Source organism: Macaca thibetana, chromosome 20 (assembly GCF_024542745.1).
Source record: "Macaca thibetana thibetana isolate TM-01 chromosome 20, ASM2454274v1, whole genome shotgun sequence".
Lineage (NCBI taxonomy): Eukaryota > Metazoa > Chordata > Mammalia > Primates > Cercopithecidae > Macaca > Macaca thibetana.
Genome location: NC_065597.1, coordinates 61,011,101 through 61,031,708, shown reverse-complemented (window position 1 = coordinate 61,031,708; position 20,608 = coordinate 61,011,101). Strand labels below are relative to the sequence as shown.

Genomic DNA, 20,608 nt, shown 5'->3' with positions numbered 1-20,608 from the left:
CTGTTTTGTTTTTGTTTTGCTTGTTTCTTAGGGTTGTTTTTCTATTTACGGTAAAGGCATTGGCTTTCCATTTGTAGCATCAATAGAATATTTCCTGTTGACAGTAACCTTATGTCATAGTAAATGGTAAAGGGATTTAAAGCAGTGGTTTTCAGCTGGCAGAGGCCTGAGTGAGTTTGGGCGCACTCTGTGTGATCGGGCAGAAGAAGGCCTTTGGGAAGTTTAGCTGAGGACAGGGCCAGGAAAGGTGATGGACAGTGGGGGTTTGTCCTGGTCACCAGGCCCCTGGGTCCTGCCCACCTGCTTGGCACTCCCCACCCATCACTCATGATGCTGCCAAACCCTCTGGGTATTGTAGCCAAATCCCCTGGGAGAGAAGCTGATGAACTTTGTTCCTTGAAATGCACAGATTCCTTGGACATCCCTGGTAGGTCAATCATGAAAGTCAACTTGGTTTTCTCCCCTTCATTTGGGTTCAGAATTTAAAGTCCACACTCACAGGCAGTAAGGTGATATAGATAAGTGACATCATCACTCTGTTTCAGATGTGAAAACGTCTATGTGGGGTAGGGGTGATTTGAGACCACACAACCTTGTGCTACAGAGTGGAATTCCCAGGCCAGAGGGAGACATTTTATTGCCATGTTATGATCTTATCATTGAGTTTAAAGGCAGTCTTGTTTCATTTTGGATTCTTTCTTATGTTTATATCTTATAAGGGCACTTTGAATTTCCAAGCAAATAATAATTTTGAGTTAACTTTTATTCATTGACTTCTTTTTTTTTTTTTTTTGAGACGGAGTCTTGCTCTGTCACCCAGGCTGGAGTGCAGTGGTGTGATCTCGGCTCACTGCAAGCTCCACCTCCCGGGTTCGTGCCATTCTCCTGCCTCAGCCTGCTGAGCAGCTGGGACTACAGGCGCCCGCCACTACGACCGGCTAAGTTTTTACATTTTTCGTAGAGACAGGGTTTCACCGTGTTAGCCAGGATGGTCTCGATCTCCTGACCTCGTGATCCACCCACCTCGGCCTCCCAAAGTGCTGGGATTACAGGCATGAGCCATCGCACCTGGCCTTATTCATTGACTTCTAGCACAATTATATGATCAGAAACATGCTGTGTGATTTGATTCCTCTGAAATATATTGAGATTTGCTGCAACAAAATAAGTTAGGTGAATTTTTGTAAATGTGCTATGCATGCTTAAAATGAATGTATCTACAACATTTGTTCCTGAGATACAGGTTGATGGATGGATGGCTACATGGATGTGATGGAGATGGTTTACTATTGGGACCTTCCGCATCCTACTGATGTTTAGTTGCTTAGGATATGAATGGATGAGCGGGGACTATAAAACCTCCCACTCTGCTTGGGTATGAGGTTCTTCCTGTCGTCCTGTCATCATTTGTTTTTTATGTTTTGCCTCCAAGTTTGACCTTGAGGAACCCTGGGAGCCGCCCAGAAGCAGGGACAGGGAGCTGGTTGGGGAGGACCAGAAATCAGGTTTGTGAAGGTTCCAGAGAGGACCTGTCCTTGGGAGGAGTGTGGGGGGCTGAGATGGAGGAGTGGGCATTGGAAGGACGCGGGCGCTCTGTGGAATGTCCACTGTGAGGCACCACGTTCCGGGTCCGGGGATTGGTGGAGAGGGAGTATTAAGCCCCAGGGTTGTTAAGGCAGCGCCCAGATGGAAGAAGGTTTGTTGGAAAGCAGAGCCCTGGCCCCATCTAATTGCTCCTGAGCCTCCCGCTCCCTTGCCCCGCGCGTCCTGTTGCTTCTCTGATTGACCTTCTCCCTGACCTGTAGCTAAACCTTCCACCAGTACTTGAGAACTTATTTTGAACCGGATCCTTTCCCACACCCGTTTCTCCTCCTCCTCTTCCTCCTCCTCCTCCTCCTCCTCCTACAGGTGCCCAACAGCCCCCTTCTCCTCCTTTCCCTTCCCTTCCCTCCCCTCCCCTCCCCCTCCCCAAGTCAGATCCGGCCCACATCCCCATCCCCTTCCCTCCCCCCGCCCTAAGCCACCCCCACCTCTGTCCTGGCCGCCTCAGGGCGCCCTGAGAGGACCGGGACATGCGGGTGCGGTGGCTGCTCTTTTGGCTCCTCCTGCTGGGATTTCTCAGCCATCAGTCGACCTATGTGAGTAGACGCTGGACCCGCGGGGTTTCTTCCTTGTTATTGGGCCGTGTCACGCGGCATGAAATTACACAGCTCTGGCCTGTAATCCCAGCACTTTAGGGAGCCGAGGTGGGCAGATCACTTGAGTCCAGGAGTTCAAGACTAGCCGGGGCATCATAGCTAAACCCCATCTCTACAAAAAATGCCAAAAAAAGATCAGTCGGGCCTGGTGGTGCGCACCTGTTGTCCCAGTTACTGGAGAGGCTGAGGTGGGAGGCTCGCTCCGGCCCAGGAGTTGGAAGCTGCAGTGAGCCCAGATTGCCCCGCTGCACCCTTGTCTCAAACACAATGAATCAAAACAAAGTGAAATGTCATTTGAGTTTTGTGTCATCTTGTTTGACGATTTTTTTTTTTTTTTTTTTTTTTTTTTTTTTTTGATACAGAGTCTCACTCTGTCGCCCAAGCTGGAGTGCAGTGGCAAGATCTTGGTTTACTGCAACCTCTGCCTCCCGGGTTCAATCGATTGTCCTGCCTCAGCCTCCTGAGTAGCTGGGATTACAGGCGCAGACCACCACGCCTGGCTAATTTTTGTATTTTTAGTAGAGATGGGCTTTCACCATCTTGGCCCGGATAGTCTCTATCTCTTGACCTTATGATCTGCCTGCCTCAGTCTCCCAAAGTCTGGGATTACAGGCGTGAGCCACAGCACTGGGCCAAAATATGTAACCTTAAGGGTAAGTTTACTAACTTTGAAAAGTACATACACCAGAATAACCCAACCCCCTTTCAAGATCTACACTATTTTTTTGTTTGTTTGTTTTGTTTTGAGATGGAGTTTCTCTCTTGTTGCCCAGGCTGTTGTGCAATGGCACAGTATCAGCTCACCGCAACCTCCACCTCCCAGGTTCAAGCGATTCTCCTGCCTCAGCCTCTCGAGTAGCTGGGATTACAGGCATGTGCCACCACGCCCGGCTAATTTTGTATTTTTAGTAGAGATGGGGTTTCTCTATGTTGGTCGGGCTGGTTTTGAACTCCCGACCTCAAGTGATCCTCCCACCTCGGCTTCCCAAAGTGTTGGGATTACAGGCGTGAACCACCGTGCCCAGCCAAGATCTACACTATTACGTCACCCCAGAAAGTGAACTCTCCCTTTTCCCAGCCAATCTCTTTCTTATCATAGGTTAGCTTGCTTATTCTGGAATTTCGTGTATATAGATGCATGCCATGCCATAGGTACTCTTTTGTGTGTGCCTTATTCTGCTCAACACAATGTTTCTGAAATCATTACCATTGTTGCACAGTTCCCTAACGCCATCCTTTCCATTTCAGACTCAGTATATGCTGAGTTCAACCTGTTGAAGGGCTATCTCTGTTTAATTCACCATCTTGAAAGAAACATTTAAAATTAAGATGTTTTCAAGAATATATAGTTAAATCCTGAAGAATCAACCAACCTCCTTGTGTATCTCTCAAGACCAAACATTTAGATCCATGGGACACCTTGGCTTGGCTGGACCAAGCTGGACTCAGGACTTCTGGTTGCTTCTGAGTGCTCCATGGGTCTTCAGTCTGGCTCCCACCCAGAGAGACAGTGGCAACTTGGGTAGGGTCATTTCATGGCTAATCACAGGAGATAAAAGGGCAAATGGAAATGGAAATGCTTTAGGGTCGCTGCTTGGAACTAGCAAACATCACTCCTGCTCACATCCTGTTGGCCACGACGAATCTTGTAACTGGGGCCACGTCAGTGGAGTTCGGAAATAAAATCCATCCTATTTATTAGGAGGTATGTGGTTGCACGGAAAAGGTCACGGATGTGTAATTCTTGTTTTTTTGTTTTTTTGGTTTTTTTAGATGGAGTCTCACTCTGTTGCCCAGGCTGGAGTGCAGTGGTGCAATCTTGGCTCACTGCAGCCTCTGCCTCCTGAATTCAAGCCTTTCTCCTGTCTCAGCCTCCCACGTAGCTGGGACTACAGGCACATGCTACCACGACTGACTAATTTTTTTGCATTTTTAGTAGAGACAGGGCTTTACCATATTGTAACGTGGTTACAATTGTGATGTGGTTCGCATAAGAGTCTAATGGAATTAATATCAACAATCTTAGAGAAATTCCACACTATTCATGCCATTTTGCCATTTTCATAATCTCCACGTTGGTAATTTTTTTTTTTTTTTTTTTTGAGACAGAGTCTTGCTCTGTCACCCAGGCTGAAGTGCAGTGCCATGATCTCGGCTCACTGCAATCTCTGCCTCCCTGGTTCAAGTGGTTCTTCTGCCTCAGCCTCCCAAGTAGCTGGAACTACAGGTGCGTGCCACCGTGCCCTGCTAATTTTTTGTATTTTTAGTAGAGATGGGGTTTCACCATGTTAGCTAGGATGGACTCGATCTCCTGATCTCGTGATCCACCCGCCTGGGCCTCCCAAAGTGCTGGGATTACAGGCGTGAGCCACTGCGCCTGGCCCACCTTGGTAATTTTTAAGCACTAAAATTTGATACTTATTTGTGAATGAAGTCATCTCTTCATTGTATTTTTTTTTTTTTTTACTTATGCTGAGTTTTAAATGACAAAGATTCACATAATCCAAGAGAGAAGTATGATTCAGAGGGATTCTTTTATCATGTGATAATGTGATAAATACAACCAATGTTATACATCAATTTAAAAAATAAGTAAATAAAGAAAAGATAATTACTGGCCAGGCTGTAATCACAGCACTTTGAGAGGCCAAGGTGGGTGGATCATGAGGTCAGGAGTTCGATACCAGCCTGGCCAAGATGGTGAAACCCCCATCTCAACTAAAAATACAAAAATTAGCAGAGCGCAGTGGCAGGCACCTGTAATCCCAGTTACTCAGTCGGCTGAGGCAGGAGAATCGCTTGAACCTGGGAGGTGGAGGTTGCAGTGAGCTAAGATCGTGCCACTGCACTCTAGACTGGGCGACAGAGCAAGACTTTGTCTCAAAATAAAAAAAAAAAAAAAAAAAGAAAAGAAAACAAAGAAAAGATAATGACTTTATACTTAGCTTGTCTTACCCATGGGTGACAGACTGCATGTGGCCCAGGACAGTTTTGAATGCAGTTCAACACAAATTTGTAAACTTTGTGAAAACATTATGAGATTTTGGCCAGGCACGGTGGCTCATGCCTGTAATCCCAGCACTTTGGAGGCCAAGGCGGGCAGATCACCTGAGGTCAGGAGTTTGAGACCACCCTGTCCAAGATGGCAAAACCCCGTCTCCACATAAAATACAAAAATTAGCCAGGCATGGTGGCAGGGACCTGTAATCTCAGCTACTGGGGAGGCTGAGGCAGGAGAATGGCTTGAGCCCAGGAGCTGGAGGTTGCAGTGAGACGAGATTGTACCACTGCACTCCAGTCTGGGCAACTGAGCAGGACTGTCTCCAAAGAAAAAAAAAAAGAGTTTTTTTTTTTTAGATCATCAGCTATTGTTAGTGTATGTTATGTGTGCCCCAAGACAACTTTGCTTCTTTTAATATAGCCCAGGGAAGCCAAAAGATTGGATATCCCTGCTTTATACCAAGAAAAAAGACACCCCACATTTGCAATGCCTAAAAACACTACCAGCCATCCAAAAAACATGAGACTGGTAACTTCTGTTCTTTTTTGTAGCAGTGGCATCTCATGTTGATATCTGAGGGATGTGGTTACATTTTGGAGGAGGTTAACGGTTTCTAAGGATGATTCTTTTTGACTGAAATATTGTCAGTGTCATTGACCTTTTCGTTATTTCTACTATTATTATTTCAGGTTATCAATTCTCTGCCTGACCATTTTCAGCCTGGGCCTGACTTTTTTGGAATTCCTTGGATAGCTATCATTATTGTGTTTCTGGGAATTTCTACACTTGGCATTTTCCTCTGGAAAACTAGCTTTGGTGTGAGTATACTAACTTTCTGTAGAGATATACTTGTAATCACAAATGAGAAGAAATTGTTTAAAACAATTAATGTTTCTGGACTTCATTATAAATATGTGGTTTTACCCAAAAAATCAGGGAAATGATTTATTAGCATAAGAATTATGAAAATATCTGCCATTTACATTATGAAAATTAAATAGGTTGGTGTTTGTTTAATAGAATGTCAGGAGAGCTTTTGGTCAAAAATAAGTTTTTTTAACCTTTGTGCTATTTATCAGAAATGGAGTATGAAATTTCATCCCTAAATAGGAAATTCTTTCTAAACTCTTCTGCTTTATAATTCTATCGTACGGGTGGAAGGAAAGCTTCCACTCCCCTCTCTAAAGATTCACTGCAGAAATGAGCTGACAACAGACAGCTTAACAGGAGAAGAAAAACATAGAACAGGTACAAACATGAGAGCCAGCTGAAAAATGAGGCTGCTAGAAGGGCCAGATGGTTGATGCTTAAAGAGCACCCTCTTCTGAGGGGAAAGGAAGATAGATAGAGATGTAGGCAATTTAGAGGGGCAGCAAATGATTTTTAGGGGAAATGAAAGAGCCCAAGGAACAAACAATTGGCCTGAGACAAAGTTCCTCTGAGATCATAGGGACAAGGTGACAAACTGCAGGAAGGTGAAGGGCAGAACTGCGCTACGTCTCATGATGCAGAGAAAGCCCCAGAGAATCTCTTAGAACTGCAAGTGATCTCTTAGAACCTCAAGTGATCCACCTGCCTCAGCCTCCCAAATTGTTGGGATTACAGGTGTGAGCCACCACACCTGGCCTGAAATAATATCTGTCAAATTCTTTGTAGAATTTGTTTTTTCTGATTTCTGCACATAGGATAAAAAACAAAACATGTACTAGGATTTTGAGAGAAGCAATGGGTAAATGTGTCTGGGCAGGGTAATTTCGAATGACGTCAGTCAAAGTGCATGTTCCCAGTTGCAATTGGAGAGCAATCAGCATGTCAAAAGTCTGTACTTGATAAGAATTTGGCTGCTAAGTTGTGCCATAATTTGCCTTTTGAGCCTTTTGTCCATTGGGTAAATTGAGCTCTACATTTTCTCTTGCCATTCATGAAACTACATTTTCTCTTGCCATTCATGACAGTAAAAATATGGTTGTCTGGGGGCTGAAGATCCTTCTGAACAATGATCCAAGATAAAAGTACTAATACCACAATGTTTTTTGATATTCAAGGAAAGAGGAAGTATGTTTGATTTTTACAACTTAGATAATTACACATCATTTGGCACTGCCTTCCAAGATATGTACAAAACAGAAAATATGAGAGTTATGAAGGTATCTAGGCCCAATTTAACATTCTCTACTCCACTTAGTCCTGAAAAGAGAATTTTCGGTATAAATTGGGGGACTTTTTTTGTTTGTTTTGTTTCTGAGATGAGTCTCCCTCTGTTGCCCAGGCTGGAGTATAATCGTGTGATCTCGGCTCATTGCAACCTCCACCTCCTGGCTTCAAGCGGTTCTCCTGCCTCAGCCTCCCAAGTAGCTGGGATTACAGGTGCCCACCACCACGCCCAGCTAATTTTTGTATTTTTAGTAGAGTCGGGATTTTACCATGTTGGCCAGGCTGGTCGCAAACTCCCGACCTCAAATGATCCGCCCACCTCAGCCTCCCAAAGTGATGGAATTACAAGTGTGAGCCACCACGTGAGCCAGGGGATGTTTTTAAATTTACCACTTTTTAAAAATTCCGTTAAGGAAAGTTCAGTTGAGCTGTTTGGCTTGGACAACTTTGCACCTTCTCATCTTTCTACTTGTCATCTAGTCATCTAGTCATCTATCTCATTACCTCCTAAGGAGGGACATCGTGGGTGCCATGAAACGTTCATGCATGACAGCCTTTCTTCACTTCTCATTTCTTCATGTGGTTGACATTCTCCTAGCTCCAAACTGGGCCAGCTACCTTTCTTATGAAATCTAGCAGTAGCTGTGGGATAGATGTGGTTGCTCTTTCATCTTTTTAGGTTACCCATTGCTTCTCTCGAAATCCTAGTACATGTTTTGTTTTTTATCCTATGTGCAGAAATCAGAAAAAACAAATTCTACAAAGAATTTGACAGATATTATTTCAGGCCAGGTGTGGTGGCTCACACCTGTAATCCCAACAATTTGGGAGGCTGAGGCAGGTGGATCACTTGAGGTCAGGAGTTCAAGACCAGTTGGGCCAACATGGTGAAACCCCATCTCTACTAAAAAGATAAAGATTACCCAGGCATGGTAGCGGGCACCTGTAATCCCAGCTACTTGGGAGGCTGAGGCATGAGAATCGCTTGAATCTGGGAGGTGGAGGTTGTGGTGAGCCAAGGTAGCGCCACTGCACTTCAGCGTGGGTGACAGAGTGAGACTCCATCTCAAAAAGAAAAAAAAAAGAAAGTTTAAAAAAAAAAAGTTATTTCCATGACTACTTCAGGAAATTCAGAGGTATCTGACCCACATCTGAGACGGGATTTGCATTGTGTCATAGCTATGATGAGAACAGGCCGGGCGCGGTGGCTCAAGCCTGTAATCCCAGCACTTTGGGAGGCCGAGACGGGCGGATCACGAGGTCAGGAGATCGAGACCATCCTGGCTAACCCGGTGAAACCCCGTCTCTACTAAAAATACAAAAAACTAGCCGGGCGAGGTGGCGGGCACCTGTACTCCCAGCTACCCGGGAGGCTGAGGCAGGAGAATGGCGTAAACCCGGGAGGCGGAGCTTGCAGTGAGCTGAGATCCGGCCACTGCACTCCAGCCTGGGCAACAGAGCGAGACTCCGTCTCAAAAAAAAAAATAAATAAAATATGATGAGAACAAATATTTAATATCTTAGAAGATTAAAATCATACAGTGACAATATGGAAATCTTGGTGGGAATTCAGTCGTTAGTGAGAATGTTTTGCATTAGGTTCAAACCAGCCTCAATGAGGGTGATGTCAGGGAAGGGAAAGTGGACTCTGAGTAGAACAGGGACAGAAGGAAGATGCTCCAGAGCGGGGGTGAAATGTTACAAATTCTGGAACTCAGAGAGCCAAAGGTAATTGCATCCTTTTCAAGTTGTGAAACATGTTAACCTGTGGTAAAATATTTAATAACATGATAATTACCATCTAACCCTGTTGAAGTGTACAGTTCAGTTGTGTGAAGTATATTCATGTCTTTTTTTTTTTTTTTTGAGATGGAGTCTCACCCTGTCACCAGGCTGGAGTGCAATGGTGCGATCTCAGCTCACTGCAACCTCTACCTCCCGGGTTCAAGCGATTCTCCTGCCTCAGCCTCCCGAGTAGCTGGGACGACACGAGTGCGCCACCAGGCTTACCTAATTTTTGTATTTTTAGTAGAGACGGAGTTTCACCATCTTGGCCAGGCTGGTCTTGAACTCCTGACCCCGTGATCCACCCACCTCGGCCTCTCAAAGTGCTGGGATTACAGGCATGAGCCACCGTGCCTGGCAGTCATTCTTAAATTATTGTTTCCCAGGTGTCTTTCCTCAAGACTGTCTTAAAGTTACAAAATGTACATGACAGATCTACGGATGTACAGCGGAGAGCCTGGAGGTCCAATAGCCGTAGCCAAGAAGGTATGGCTCTGTTGGAATCCCCATAGCATGGAAATGAGTTTGACCTGGAAAGGGAAAGAACAGCTTCTTGCCCTCAGGTTTCTCACCTTCTCTCTTCACCCTCACCAAGGGCTGAGGTCCACTTGTATGCACACAAAGAAAAGGGTTTCTTCCTTTCCAGGAATTAAAATTGGCCTGGAAGACCTCTTTACTTCATGGAGATATATGGAAGCCAAAGTTCGAGCTGAGGTCCATAAGGTGACAATGAAGGTCAACAGTCATTACCAAATCCATGGACAGAGGAAGACTACCGAGGAAGGGTAAGATGTGCCTTGACACAAACACTGTTGTATGAACCATGTGCCAATCAAAGTAGACAACTGTAATATCCTTGAGAATATTTTCTGCAATATTTGTGGCAAATTCAGTGGGTACAAAATTGAGTTTGTCCTTTCTGCTTGATTAGTTTAATCTGCATAACTCCTTTCCCTTCCTACATTCTTGTTTGTAATTTTTTTGGGGGGAACAGGAGGTGCTAGTACTGGCATTGATTTTCCTTTCTCTCTCTCTCTTTTTTTTTTTTTTTTTCCTGAGATGGAGCTTTGCTCTTGTTGCCCAGGCTGGAGTGCAATGGCACAATCTTGGCTCACTGCCTTTTGGGTTCAAGTGATTCTCCTGCCTCAGCCTCCCAAGTAGCTGGGATTACAGGTGCCTACCAGCAAGCCCAGCTGATTTTTGTATTTTTACTAAAGATGAGGTTTCACCATGTTGTCCAGGCTGGTCTCCAACTTCTGACATCAGGTGATCCACCCGCCTCAGCCTCCCAGACTGCTGGGATTAGAGGCATGAGCCACCACTATTTTTTTTTTTTAATTTTGAGATAGAGTCTCACTCTGTCACCCAGGCTGGCATGCTGTGGCGCAATCTTGGCTCACTGCAACCTCTGCATCCCAGGTTCAAGAAATTCTGCCTCAGCCTCCCGAGTAGCTTGGATTATAGGTGTGTGCCACCACACTTGGCCAATTTTTTTTTTCTTTTTTTTTTGAGACAAAGTCTCACTCTGTCGCCCAGGCTAGAGTGCAGTGGTGTGATCTTGGCTCACTGCAACCTTCACCTCCCAGGTTCAAGCAATTCTTCTGCCTCAGCCTCCCGAGTAGCTGGGACTACAGGCACATGCCACCACGCCCAGATAATTTTTGTATTTTTAGTAGAGACACGGTTTCGCCGTATTGGCCAGGCTGGTCTTGAACTCCTGATATCATGATCCGCACACCTCGGCCTCCCAATGTGCTGGGATTACAGGCGTGATCCACCATGCCCGGCCCAATTTTTGTATTTTTAGTAGAGACAGGATTTCACCATGTTGGCCAGGCTAGTCTTGAACTCCTGACCTGAGGCGATCCGCCTGCCTCAGCCTCCCAGAGTGAGTCACCGGACCCGGCCTGGATTGTTGAATTTAATGTTTGGGTCACCTCCAGATTCATTTTCACAGTCTTTCACGTTTTGGTCATATTACATCGTATTTTGCTGCCATATGACTGATCTTTTCTTGTTAAATGTGAGATACTTGTTGAAAAATATTCAGCAGTGAATTAAGGCCCACTAGCGTGTTATCTGCCACAGAACAGATGGGAGTCCACTTCTGGGGCTTGGTCAGGGGTCCTCCATACAGGCAGCAATTAAGGTCATCAGTGCAGGCTCAGTCCCTGCAAAGGCCAGGGTATTTCCTGTCCACCTCTATTCTGGTGTGTGACTCTTCTGGGTCTCAACCAGAGCCAGTGGACTTCAGTATGGGTCACTTTCATTGCCAGACCCTCAATCCACTTCTTTTCCATCTAATCCCATGCATGTGTACAAAAGCTGCTCTGATTCTTTGCATCTCATAGTCCCTTCTGGAATTCAGCAATGAAACTCAGGGAAATGGGTTCCAGACGCGAGGCCGACCTTCGTCCTGGGTTTCCTTCTTCTCCATCTTGACCTCATGTCTCTTTACTGCCGTGTTAGCAATTTGATGCATTCAGTCATGGGTTTTATATTCTGTTTGGTGTCCCCCATTGTTCTTATGGGAGATCAGAAGCTTCAGATGCACTTGCGTCAACTCAAGAGCAGAACGCTTCCTTAGCTTCCCTCCAGAGTCAGGTTTTGTGTTTCTAGTTCCCAAGTGCACAGCAGGAGTAGTGATGTCCTCTCTGGCTTCTCATTTGCATTAAACTGTGAGCTCCTTTAAAGGGGGAACAGGACCCTGCTCCCATTGCATCCTCAGGACCTCACCACACACTCCGTGCTTAAGGCCACTCCAGACAGCATGTGTTAAAGGATGTCCTGTGGTCAGAGACAAGTGCATTAACTTTCTCTTTGAAGTGTGTTTGTCCCTGTTTCCTAGGGTTCTTGGAATTTTATACATCCTTCCTATAAAATCAAGTATCAGGTGAGATCCTTAGGATCAGGACCATGAATCAAGTCGTGTGAGGGCAACACAGCAAACCTACCTTTTTAGGCCATTTCCTTTTTCTACCCTCACTGTGAACTGAACCTTGTTAGAGTCAGTCAGCACCAGGGTGGATGGTTTTCAGGACATAACACCCTGACTTAGGAGCCATTCCGATCATTTCTAATTCAATAGATGCACCCAGCATTCAGATTGCCTTTTCTCTCAACCAGGATCTTTAAAGTCAATGACAAGAGTTCCAGTCCTGAATCATGGCAAAATGCAGTAGCGAACTGCAGGGTTAATGACACCATATTCTGGAAGGATCTCTCTGAGACTGATTGGGTTCTGGCATCAGCCTCTGACTGAGAATCGGGTCTCCCACAGGAGGAGTCAGATGAGGAGCAATCCTCTGCTCCCGATGGAGTTAGTTGTGATGAGTTGGGGAGGTCTGGTTTTTCACACTGAACTAAAATGGGCTTTCGCTGTGTGAAGCACAAAACTGACCCCAGAGACACACATAGTGCACCTCATAGAAGCTTTTAATAGTCTTTATTTACTAAAGAATAGGACTATAGAACTATGAAGATGAGCTGGAAATGACAGGTGACTTGCCAGCAGTCCAGAGTGTGATTTTTCTTTGTCTCTCAAGGGGAGGTGTCAGTTCTCCCTTCGGTTGTGAGAATCAGTTGGTTCATTTGTAGGAAGGTTGTGGGAGAGACTTTTGAATCACAGCCTTTAGATACCAGAAGGGCAGAGAGGATCCCACGCAGGCTAGTGAATCATGTGTGTGCATTTCTGTCCCTTCTCATCTCAGGAAGCTGAGAATGAAAGAATGTGAGCAAGCAGAAAAGGAGAGGCAGCTCTCAGACGCAGAGGAAAATGGGAAATTGGTTATGAAAAAAATACGCACCTACAAGTGAGTTCAGAAACTGAACCCCACCCTCTTGGGTGTTGTTTTTAACCTTTGTACAATGTTTAGACCCAGTAAATACAGAAATAGAAACAAATGGTCAGAAGACATATCGAGAGAGCGGGAGAGAGAATTCACAAAAGAGAAAACAAAGTACCTTAAGATTTACCAGTGACCAAAAGATGTGAAGTAGCAAAACGTCTCCTGACCCCATTAACAGCTAGACTGTGTGGAAACTCGGTTCATACCAGCCATTCTAGGGGTGGTGTGAGTTGTTGTCATCCTTAGGAAAGTGTCTTGTTGTAGGATCAACCCCATCCTTCAAAAGGACTATGCCTGTTTATAAGCCCAGCTGTTTCTGCTCTGTGAAACATGGCAAGGATATTAATACAAAGAGAATAGAGCTTTATGATAAAAGATGCCCAATGAAGGACGAATTAGGGGTATGCTGAGAATGGGGAAGGAAATTGTCAACTCAGAAGTTAGCAGGCATTAAGCAAAAGAGGAGAAATCAATATAGCAACAGTTTGGATCAGACTGTACTTTTTTTTTTTTTCCTGAGACAGAATCTCACTCTGTCACCCAGGCTGGAGTGCAATGTGTGATCTCGGCTCATTGCAACCTCCGCCTCCCAGGTTCAAGCGATTCCCCTGCCTCAGCCTCCTGAGTAGGTGGGATTACAGGTGCCTGCCACCATGCCTGGCTAATTTTTTGTGTTTTTAGTAGAGATGGGGTTTCACTGTATTAGCCAGGATGGTCTTGATCTCCTGACCTTGTGATCCACCCACCTCGGCCTCCCAAAGTGCTGGGATTACAGGCGTGAGCCACCGTGCCCGGCCCAGACTGTACTTTTATAGCCATCTGAAGTATGTTTTCTAGCTATAGATAGATTATGTAAGGGTACAGTTGTGAGGATAACAGAAACATGGCAGATTATTTAAAATCATCCTGAGAGTGGTGCTTTATCTGATGAAAGTGATTGTAATCCACAGGAAAATGTTTCAAGACATGCAACAGTTGCAGTGGCGGACAGAGGACTCCTACAGATGCAAAGTAAGGACCTTCCTCCCCAGGGTTGTAGGATTGTTCAGTGCTGATGCAGATGATGCCACGGCCCTTAGACTCTCTCAACATTCAATTTCTCATGTGTTGGCTTTTTCAGATCACCCCTTATGCAAGAAAGGCTCTTGACAACTGGGTAAGTTTGTTTGTTTTCCTTGCTTTTGGACATAGTCTGCCAGGTCAGGACGTGGATGTATTTTTCTCCCCACAGGTCTGTGCTCAAGCCTTGCAGAGGGAGATGGCTGAGAGGAAGGCTGCCTACAAGCAGCACGGGTAGGTCATTGTGATGGACATTTTAAAGGATGTGTTTGTTTTAAGATAAAGCTTTGAGTGTCTAGTAAAGAACTTGGTGTTTTAATTCTTCAAGTCAATTCTTCCTCTGTCTTGTAGGTGTGAAATGAGGGAAAAGCAGAGAATGCCAGAGAGACACATGAGTCAGGAGCCAGTCCAGGGACGACCGGGCCTAAAGAACCGTCTCTGGAGAGGTAGGAGCTCGCTGTGAAGGCAGCTGCTTAACTTCTGCTGCACAATCCACACACCCTGCTTCTCCTTTTGGGGGTGAGGGCTCGGGTGGGGTAATTGTTATGTTTCCTGGAAACAATTCCAAGCACTTACAAAGAGAACAGTTGTCCCACTGGGTGACAGGACCCTATTTATCTCAGGTGCCCTAGCTGAATGGCTCTTGGCTGGTCCCCTGTGAATGGTGGAGCTCAGGCCGCTCCACTGACTGTGGACATTGCCCCACCCTGATGTCGTGGTTCCTTTTAACTGAGGAGATGAGCCTAGAAGGCAAATGGGCTGGCTCCCCTTTCCGTCTTGACTCAGTGTAAAGGCATTATTTTTCTTTCATTTGAGGAAACAGCAATAGCACTTTAGAATGGGAGCCACATTTGGGGATGAGAGCACAGATTTTCTGGCCATGTCTTCATGGATCAATACTGTAGCATGAAATCTGCTTTAAGAAAAGAAGCAGGCTGGGCGCAGTGGCTCACGCCTGTAATTCTAGCACTTTGGGAGGCCAAGGTGGGCGGATCACAAGATCAGGAGATCGAGACCATCCTGGCTAACATGGTGAAACCCCGTCTCTACTAAAAATACAAAAAAAATTAGCCGGGCACAGTGGCGCGTGCCTGTAGTCCCAGCTACTCAGGAGGCTGAGGCAGGAGAATGTTGTGAACCTGGGAGGCGGAGCTTGCAGTGAGCCGAGATTGCGCCACTGCACTCCAGCCTGGGCGACAGAGCGAGACTCTGTCTCAGAAAAAAAAAAAAAAAAAAAAAAAGAAAAAGTATTTATTTACACTTTTTGGAACTTCCTTCATTCTTTTTGTTTGTTTAAGTTGTTTGTTGTCAACTATATAACTCCGTTAGCAAGTTAAATTTCTATGTAATCTTACTCCTCTAACATTGAAGTGTAACCCTAAAACTTTCCAGTTAATTTCTATAGCTCTTACCTTTTCTCATGACTGTTCATCTTTTTATGTCCATTTCTGTTCATAAGTATTGATAATACCTGGCCAGGTATGAAAGTTAGATTAACTATGAATCCACAGAATTTTAAATGCCCCTATGGCTTGAAGAAGAGGCGCAGTGTTGTTCCTATCCAGGGTTTACTGATACTCTTCCAAACATGGCTGTTCCTATTTTAATTTTGGGTCTGTGCTTACATGATGAGTGAGTTCCTCTGATATGTACTGATTTAGAGCTCATTTCCAGCTGGTTAGAGCCCGACCTGTTCACAGCCTGTTGAGAGTTAAGAATACCCCTGGACCAGGGCTCTGTGGTGTCTTCCTTAAGGATGAGGGCCCCGAGGGCTCCAGATTCCTCTGAGGCATGTGGTCAAGAAACCCTGCCCCTGTGGTAAGGGACCTGTGTGGCAGAGAGTGAGATGGCAGTGCAGGGTGTGGGGGGTTTCTCACTCTGCACAGAACATGCAAGCCAGATTTAGCCCCATTCCCTTCTCTGGCCCTTAGCAGATTCAGGACCTCATTCGGTTCCCATGAGGAACAGCAGCTGCGTCCCAGCTGGAAACACAGAGAAGACAAAGGTAAATGCTGGGGTGGTTTTCACTCTTCCTATATCAGGACACTTTGGTCTTTTCCTACAACGCCCTCTCCTGGCCTGGCCTCTGCTCTGTGGGTTCTGTGGTGCCTTTTCTGTCTGGACTTTTTCAGAAGCAAAATCTTCCCCATGAGCTTTCAGGCTTCTCTGTTCCCAGCTGATCATCGTTGGTGGCACCTCTAGAATCCATAAATGCTCAGGGGCCGAGGGCTGAAGGGCTTTTACTGTTCTGTTTCCAGAACCAACACGAGGAGGTGCCACTGACCTCTACTACTGTAGGTCTCATGGTGCAGTGAACTCCCACTAACCCTCTTTACTCCAGATGTTGTGAGGTCTCATTTCTGAAATATGTGGGGTTTTCTTTCTTTTGCTGTGATTTTGTTTGTTTTCTGCTCTAAGGTAGGAGATTAACATTTGAAATATCTGCTGTATTCCCAGAAGATAGTGAAAACTCATTAATCCAACATTAATTTGTGCTTTGTGCAATTTTGAATGCTCTTTGACAAGGCCAATTCCATAGTCCATCACAGTCCCATCCCTCTTGGTAACTGTGTGGTGCAAAAACACCTTCATCCCCACCCAGTGGTGCCCCTGATCTAATATTCTCAGTGTCAGAGGTTCCATATTTGTAATAGCAAATAGGCCCCGAGTGTGAGTTAGTGAAGAGTGAATGTAACTTATTACCAAGGGACAATTCCAAATGAAGGCCTTAAATGATGCTCAGCTACACTGGTTCTTGTGTGGCCTCTGTACCTTCAACAGCTGCCAAGTCCTATGATTACACATGATGGGACTTGTACACTTGAAGTCAAACACATTTTTAAAACTTGCTTTGTTTAGAATTCCCACCTCATTTTTCCATGGACAAAAGTATTCTTTATGTCTTAATGCATTTACAATTTGGTATTACCTGGGAGTGAAAAGAAATATTACAGCCATGCCTAACTGACTTCTTTTTTTTTTTTTTTTTTTTTTTTTTTGAGAAGTCTCGCTCTGCCGCCCAGGCTGGAGTGCAGTGGCGTGATCTTGGCTCAACGCCATTCTCCTGCCTCAGCCTCCCGAGTAGCTGGGACTACAGGCGCCCACCACCTCGCCCGGCTAACTGAGACGGGGTTTCACTGTGTCAGCCAGGATGGTCTCGATCTCCTGTCCTCGTGATCCGCCCGTCTCGGCCTCCCAAAGTGCTGGGATTACAGGCTTGAGCCACCGCGCCCGGCCCTAACTGACTTCTTGATGTAGGATTGTTCTCTCAGAAAACCCTCTCCCAGTTCCCCTGCAGCTCTTCAGGAATCCACATCTCCCCAGAACTCTTCGTTCTCATGGGTGGCACCTCCAGAGTGAAGAAGATCCTTTGTCAAGAAGGGAAACAGAGGGGGAAATGAGAGGGTCCTGCAGAGCTGGAATCAACTTCCACTCGGCCTCTTGCAAGCTTTGTGACCCTGGGCACATTTTCTCCTTCCTCTGCAAACCTCTGTTTTCTTAGATTTTGAGCAGGGTGGTCACACTGACCTTGCAGAGTTCTGAGAATCAGAGACAGAACGTAAAAGGCCTGGAAAACATTCTCCAAAAAGAAGCTGCAACATGTGTGGACAATGGGCTTTTCATGCCTCTCTTACTGTCTGTTGACCTGGTGCAAGGAAAATGCTCTGGTGATGGCTGTGAGGGAGGAATGAGGATAGACATAGACACTCCTGTGTCTCAAACATGCTGCTTTATTACTCTGTTATGACTCTGTCTTCCCTGGGGCAGGACGCCAGCCTGCCTACATTTGCAGACAGACACAGTGGCATGTGGAGACAACAGTGTGTCCCAGTGACTCTTCTTTATTCCCCAGCTGTCGGCAGTACTTAGTGGAAGAGTGATATTATAACACTGATAATGCTATTTTGAAACCTGGAGGATGGAAAGGTGCAAAAAACTATCACCAGCAACAGAAGGTGCAGCCTGTGTTGGTGGTGGTAATTTTGTCCATCAAATGAATATATGTGAAAACATTTCCTTCTTCTGCCCTACAGGTCAGTATGGTTGCAGTGGAGCATCATCATTCCTCAGGATTGCCCTACTCGCCCTACCTCATGGCTGAACCTTTAAGACAATGGATGGGCCACCAGCCGCCTCCTCCATCTCAGTATCATCTGGGAGCTCAACCACTTCCATCAGCTAAAGGTTTTCTGGGACCTCTGACTATTTCTCAACTCGAATGTCCCCTAGGACCTCAACCACCTTCTACAACTGATGATTTTCTGAGACGACAGACACCTCCATTCGAGTGTCCCCTGGGACCTCTACCATTTTCTCCAGCTGATGATTTTCTGAGACCACACATATCTCTGCTTGAGTGTCTTCTGGTACCTCTTTCACCTTCTCCAGCTGATGATTTTCTGAAACCACAGCCACTTCCCCTTGAGTGTCTTCTGGTACCTCTTCCACATTCTCCAGTTGATTATTTCCTGAGACCACAGACCCCTCCAGTCAAGTGTCCTCTGGAACCTCTACCATTTTCTCCAGCTGATGATTTTCTGAGACCACACATACCTCCCTTTGAGTGTCTTCTGGTACCTCTTTCACCTTCTCCAGTTGATAATTTTCTGAGACCAGAGACACCTCCAGTCAAGTGTCCCCTGGGACCTCTACCATTAGATTTTTTGAGAGCACAGTTATCTCCCCTTGAGTGTCCTTTTGTATATCTTCCACCTACTCCAGTTGATGATTTTCTGAAACCACAGACACTTTCCCTCAAGTGTCCCCTAGGACCTCTACCATTTTCTCCAGCTGATGATTTTCTGAGACCACAGACACTTCCCATCGAGCGTCTTCTGGTGCCTCTTCCACCTTCTCCAGTTGATGGTTTTCTGGGACCACAGACACCTCCCGTAGAGTATCCCCTGGGACCTCAACGATTTTCTCCAGCTGATGATTTTCTGAGACCACAGACAACTCCCCTGGAGTGTCTTCTGGTACCTCTTTCACCTTCTCCAGTTGATGATTTTCTGATACCACAGACACTTCCCATCGAGTGTCCTCTGGGACTGTGGCCATTTTCTCCTGCTGATGATTTTCTGAAACGACAGACACCTCCCCTCAAGTGTCTTCTGGTACCTCCACCACCTTCTCCAGCTGAGGATTTTCTGAGACCGCAGATAACTCCCCTGGAGTGTCTTCTGGTACCTCTTCCACCTTCTCTAGTTGATGATTTTCTGAGACCACAGATACCTCCCATCGCCTGTCCCCTGGGACCTCTACCATTCTCTCCAGCTGGATATTTTCTGGGACCACAGTCAACTCCCCTTGGGTGTCTTTTTGTATGTCTTCCACCTCCTCCAGTTGATGATTTTTTGATGCCACAGACACCTCCCATCGAGTGTCGCCTGGGACCTCTACCATTTTCTCCAGCTGATGCTTTTCTCAGACCGCAGACAGCTCCCCTCAAGTGTCTTCTGGTACCTCTTTCACCTTCCCCAGTTGATGATTTTCTGATACCACCCACACCTCCCCTCGAGTGTCTTCTGGTATCTGTTTCACCTTCTCCAGTTGATAAGTTTCTGATGCCACAGACACCTCCCCTTGATTGTCTTCTGGTGCCTCAACCACCTTCTCCAGCTGAGGATTTTCTGAGACCACAGATACCTCCCTTCAAGTGTCACCTGGGACCTTGGCCATTTTCTCCAGCTGATGATTTTCTGAGACCACAATCATCTCCCCTCGAGTGTCTTCTGCTATCTCTTCCACCTTCTCAAGCTGACGATTTTCTGAGACCACAGACAACTCCCCTTGAGTGTCTTCTGGTACCTCTTTCACCTTCTCCAGTTGATGATTTTCTGATACCACAGCCACTTCCCCTCGAGTGTCTTCTGGTTCCTTTTTCACCTTCTCCAGTTGATGATTTTCTGAGACCACGGACACCTCCCGTCGAGTGTCCTCTGAGACCTCGACCATTTTCTACCACTGATGATTTTCTGAGACCACAGACACCTCCCCTCGAGTGTCTTCTGGTACCTCAACCACCTTCTCCTGGTGAGGATTTTCTAAGACTGGAGACAACTCCCCTCGAGTGTCTTCTGATACCTCTTCTACCTTCTCCAGTTGATTTTCTGAGACCACAGACACCGCCCGTTGACTGTCCCCTGGGACCTCGACTATTTTCTCCAGCCGATTATTTTCTGAGACTGCCGTCACCTCCCATCAAGTGTCTTTTTGTGCCTCTTCCACCTTCTCCAGTTGATGATTTTCTGAGACCACAGACACCTCAGTCGAATGTCCCATCGGACCTCGACCATTATCTCCAGTTGATGATTTTCTGAGACCACAGTCATCTCCCATCGAGTGTCTTTTGATACCTCTTCCACCTTCTCCAGCTAATGATTTTCTGAGACCACGGACAGCTCCCGTCAAGTGTCTTCTGGTATCTCAGTCATTGTCTTTAGCTGATGATTTTCTGAGATCACAGACAACTCCACCCCAGTGTCCCCTGGGACCTCCATTTTCTCCAGCTGAAGATTTTTTGAGACCACAGTCATCTCCCCTCGAGTGTCTTCTGGTACCTC

General features: G+C 46.0%; 2 protein-coding genes across 3 annotated transcripts in view; both read left to right on the top strand.

The window, feature by feature from the left end:
* Window positions 1-20,608, top strand: part of NTAN1 (N-terminal asparagine amidase) — a 215,455-nt gene that overhangs the window by 92,534 nt on the left and 102,313 nt on the right. The window lies entirely within an intron of this gene.
* Window positions 1,357-20,536, top strand: LOC126944515 (nuclear pore complex-interacting protein family member B13-like). Of its 2 annotated transcripts, XM_050774077.1 has the most exons (10): window positions 1,357-1,505; window positions 5,889-6,017; window positions 9,525-9,624; window positions 9,785-9,923; window positions 12,849-12,950; window positions 13,937-13,997; window positions 14,107-14,279; window positions 14,397-14,491; window positions 15,977-16,050; window positions 18,080-20,536. In XM_050774077.1, the coding sequence occupies exons 4-10, from the start codon at window positions 9,829-9,831 to the stop codon at window positions 20,363-20,365; spliced, it is 2,886 nt and encodes a 961-aa protein (XP_050630034.1). In that variant the 5' UTR covers window positions 1,357-1,505; window positions 5,889-6,017; window positions 9,525-9,624; window positions 9,785-9,828; the 3' UTR covers window positions 20,366-20,536. The 2 variants fall into 2 exon arrangements, with proteins under 2 accessions (XP_050630034.1, XP_050630033.1); XM_050774076.1 differs by lacking the exons at window positions 1,357-1,505; window positions 5,889-6,017; window positions 9,525-9,624 and having other exon boundaries at window positions 9,697-9,923.